General features: G+C 45.7%; 1 protein-coding gene across 1 annotated transcript; it reads left to right on the top strand.

Annotated features, from left to right (window-relative positions):
• Positions 1–648: 648 nt before the first annotated feature.
• LOC120869941 (ferritin light chain) lies at positions 649–1,552 on the top strand. Its single transcript, XM_040249302.1, has one exon. It carries the CDS (start codon positions 857–859, stop codon positions 1,382–1,384), a length of 528 nt encoding a protein of 175 aa, XP_040105236.1. The 5' UTR covers positions 649–856; the 3' UTR covers positions 1,385–1,552.
• Positions 1,553–3,168: the final 1,616 nt, after the last annotated feature.

Genomic DNA, 3,168 nt, shown 5'->3' on the forward strand with positions numbered 1-3,168 from the left:
AAACCCATGTCTCCTGCATTGGCAGGCAGATTCATTACCACTGAGCCACCAGGAAAGCCTGTTGGGGGCTTAGTATACTTGTGTAACAAATACTCATGTAGTACTTATTGCATGCTGGGCACCATTCTCAGGGCTTTATAAATCTTAACTCACTAAATTCTCTTAAGCATCCTATGCATTAGGTACAGTCATTATTTCTGTCACACGCTAGTAAAGTAATGCTCAAAATTCTCCAAGCCAGGCCTCAACAGTATGTGAACTTCCAGATGTTCAAGCTGGATTTAGAAAAGGCAGAGGAACCAGAGATCAAATTGCTAATATCTGTTGGATCATCAAAAAAGCAAGAGAATTCCAGAAAAACATCTACTTCTGCTTTATTGACTATGCCAAAGCCTTTGACTGTGTGAAACACAACAAACTGGAAAATTCTTAAAGAGATGGGAATACCAGACCACCTTACTGCCTCCTGAGAAATCTGTATGCAGGTCAGGAAGCAACAGTTAGAACTAGACATGGAACAACTGGTTCCAAATCGAGAAAGAAGTACGTCAAGGCTGTATATTGTCACCCTGCTTATTTAACTTCTATGCAGAGTACATCATGAGAAACGCTGGGCTGGATGAAGCACAAGCTGGAATCAAGATTGCTGGGAGAGAAGTGCGCTCGGCGGCCCCGCGGATCTGTCTCTTGCTTCAACAGTGCTTGGACGGAACAGACCCAGGGACGCCCCTTGCTCCAGCCTCCGACCACCCTCCAACCTTTTTTCCAGTCGCAACCTCCGGAGTCAGCCACTCAGCTGTCCGCGATCACCGGGACCAGCCACCATTTTTTAACTCCTTATTATTACCGACCAATCATGAGCTCCCAGATTCGTCAGAATTATTCTACTGAGGTGGAGGCCGCCGTCAACCGCCTGGTTAACATGCAACTGCGGGCCTCCTACACCTACCTCTCTCTGGGCTTCTATTTCGACCGCGACGATGTGGCCCTGGAAGGTGTGGGTCACTTTTTTCGCGAATTGGCCAAGGAGAAGCGCGAGGGCGCGGAGCGTCTCTTGAAACTGCAAAACCAGCGTGGCGGCCGCGCCCTCTTCCTGGACGTGCAGAAGCCATCTCAAGATGAGTGGGGTAAAACCCAGGACGCTATGGAAGCCGCCCTTCTCGTAGAGAAGAACCTGAATCAAGCCCTGCTGGATCTGCATGGCCTGGCTTCTGCCCGCGGAGACCCCCACATCTGTGACTTCCTGGAGAATCACTTCCTAGATGAGGAAGTGAAACTCATCAAGAAGATGGGTGACCACCTGACCAACCTCCGCAGGCTGGCTGGTCCCCAGGCTGGGTTGGGCGAGTATCTCTTCGAAAGGCTTACCCTCAAGCACGACTAGGGGCTTCTGGAGACCAGTGGCCATAGAAGAACCCACCTAACATCAGGGCTGCCTGAAGCCCCTCTCTGCAGCCACTAGGCAGCTTTTTAACACCCTGGAGCCCTCTCTCAAGCCTTGGACCAAATGGAAACAATAAAGCTTTTTGCAGCAAAAAAAAAAAAAAAAAAAGATTGCTGGGAGAAATATCAATAACCTCAGATATGCAAATGACACCACACTAATGGTGGAAATTGAAGAAGAACTAAAGAGCCTCTTGATGAAAGTGAAAGAGGAGAGTGAAAAAGTTGGCTTAAAACTCAACATTCAGAAAGCAGAGATCATGGCATCTGGTCCCATCACTTCATGGCAAATAGATGGGGAAACAATAGAAACAGTGACAGACTTTATTTTCTTGGGCTCCAAAATCACTGCAGATGGTGACTGCAGCCATGAAATTAAAAGACACCTGCTCCTTGGAAGAAAAGCTATGACCAACCTAGAAAGCATATTAAAAAGCAGAGACATTACTTTGCCAACAAATGTCCATCTAGTCAAAGCTATGGTTTTTCCAGTAGTCATGTATGGATGTGAGAGTTGGACTATAAAGAAAGCTGAGCACTGAACAATTGATGCTTTAGAACTGTGGTGTTGGAGAAGACTCTTGAGAGTCCCTTGGACTGCAAGGAGATCCAACCAATCCATTTAAAGGAAATCAGTCCTGAATATTCATTGGTAGGACTGATGCTGAAACTGAAACTATACTTTGGCCACCTGATGAAAAGAACTGACTCATTGGAAAAGACCCTGATGCTGGGAAAGATTGAAGGCAGGAGGAGAAGGGGACGACAGAGGATGAAATGGTTGGATGGTATCACCGACTCAATGGACATGAATTTGACTAAACTCCAGGAGTTGGTGAGGGACAAGACAGGGAGGCCTGGGGTCCTGCAATCCATGGGGTCGCAAAGAGTTGGACACGACTGAGTGACTGAACTGAACAAATAAGGATTCTGAGGCACAGAGAGGTTAAGTAACTTGCCCAAAGTCACACAGCTAGCAGAGTCAGGAAGTCTGGTGGAGAGCCTGAGCTTTAACACTTCACCCTAGTGTTGCTCTCTTGGTACACCACTTGAATCCATGTTTTATGTTCCTATGTCTACTTTCTGCTGATGGCGACCACCTCCATTACCCTGGATTGCCACTCCTCTACACACAAATACTGGTTTTGTGAGTCAAAAACACAAAGTTGTCTGTTTCCATTCTCAACCCATATTCAGCATTTCCAAGACTTGCTTTCTTCTCCTCCTCTCTGTTAATTCTGAACACACCCATCTCCCCGATGAGACTGGAAGCAACTGTGAAAACAGCAAATCTTTCCTTTTTCTCTTCCACATTCGAGAACATGGTACAGTGCTCTGGACCTAACAGGCATTTCGTAAGTATTTGTTAAAGAAATAGAGAAGTTTAGAGAAGTTTTCCTGTTCTTTTCTTTAAGGTTAAACTGCTAATAAGAGTTAAAAACACTAAAACGCATCTGGCACTTCTGAGCTGGATTATGGGAAAAGTGAATAGACAGTCTGGTACAGCTGTAGGAACACAGGCCTGGGTGAGCACCCAGAGGACCTTGAACCTGAAGACTAAGTAATATTAATGTTTCCGGTGGTAGAGTGGCCAGTGGATAAGAGATTGTATTTAGGGAGGAGGAGGAAATATGATGTTAGGTTTAATAACACAGTTAACAGTATTTTATAGCCTTTTAGGATAGTTCTTTTCTGAGAAGATCTGTGGATATTTAAAGATGGCCA

The sequence above is a fragment of the Oryx dammah genome, unplaced genomic scaffold (assembly GCF_014754425.2).
Source record: "Oryx dammah isolate SB20612 unplaced genomic scaffold, SCBI_Odam_1.1 HiC_scaffold_11, whole genome shotgun sequence".
Taxonomy (NCBI): Eukaryota; Metazoa; Chordata; class Mammalia; order Artiodactyla; family Bovidae; genus Oryx; species Oryx dammah.

Excerpts from the sequence above, each read along its gene's own strand:
- LOC120869941 (XM_040249302.1), top strand. The coding sequence starts at position 857 with ATGAGCTCCCAGATTCGTCAGAATTATTCTACTGAGGTGGAGGCCGCC.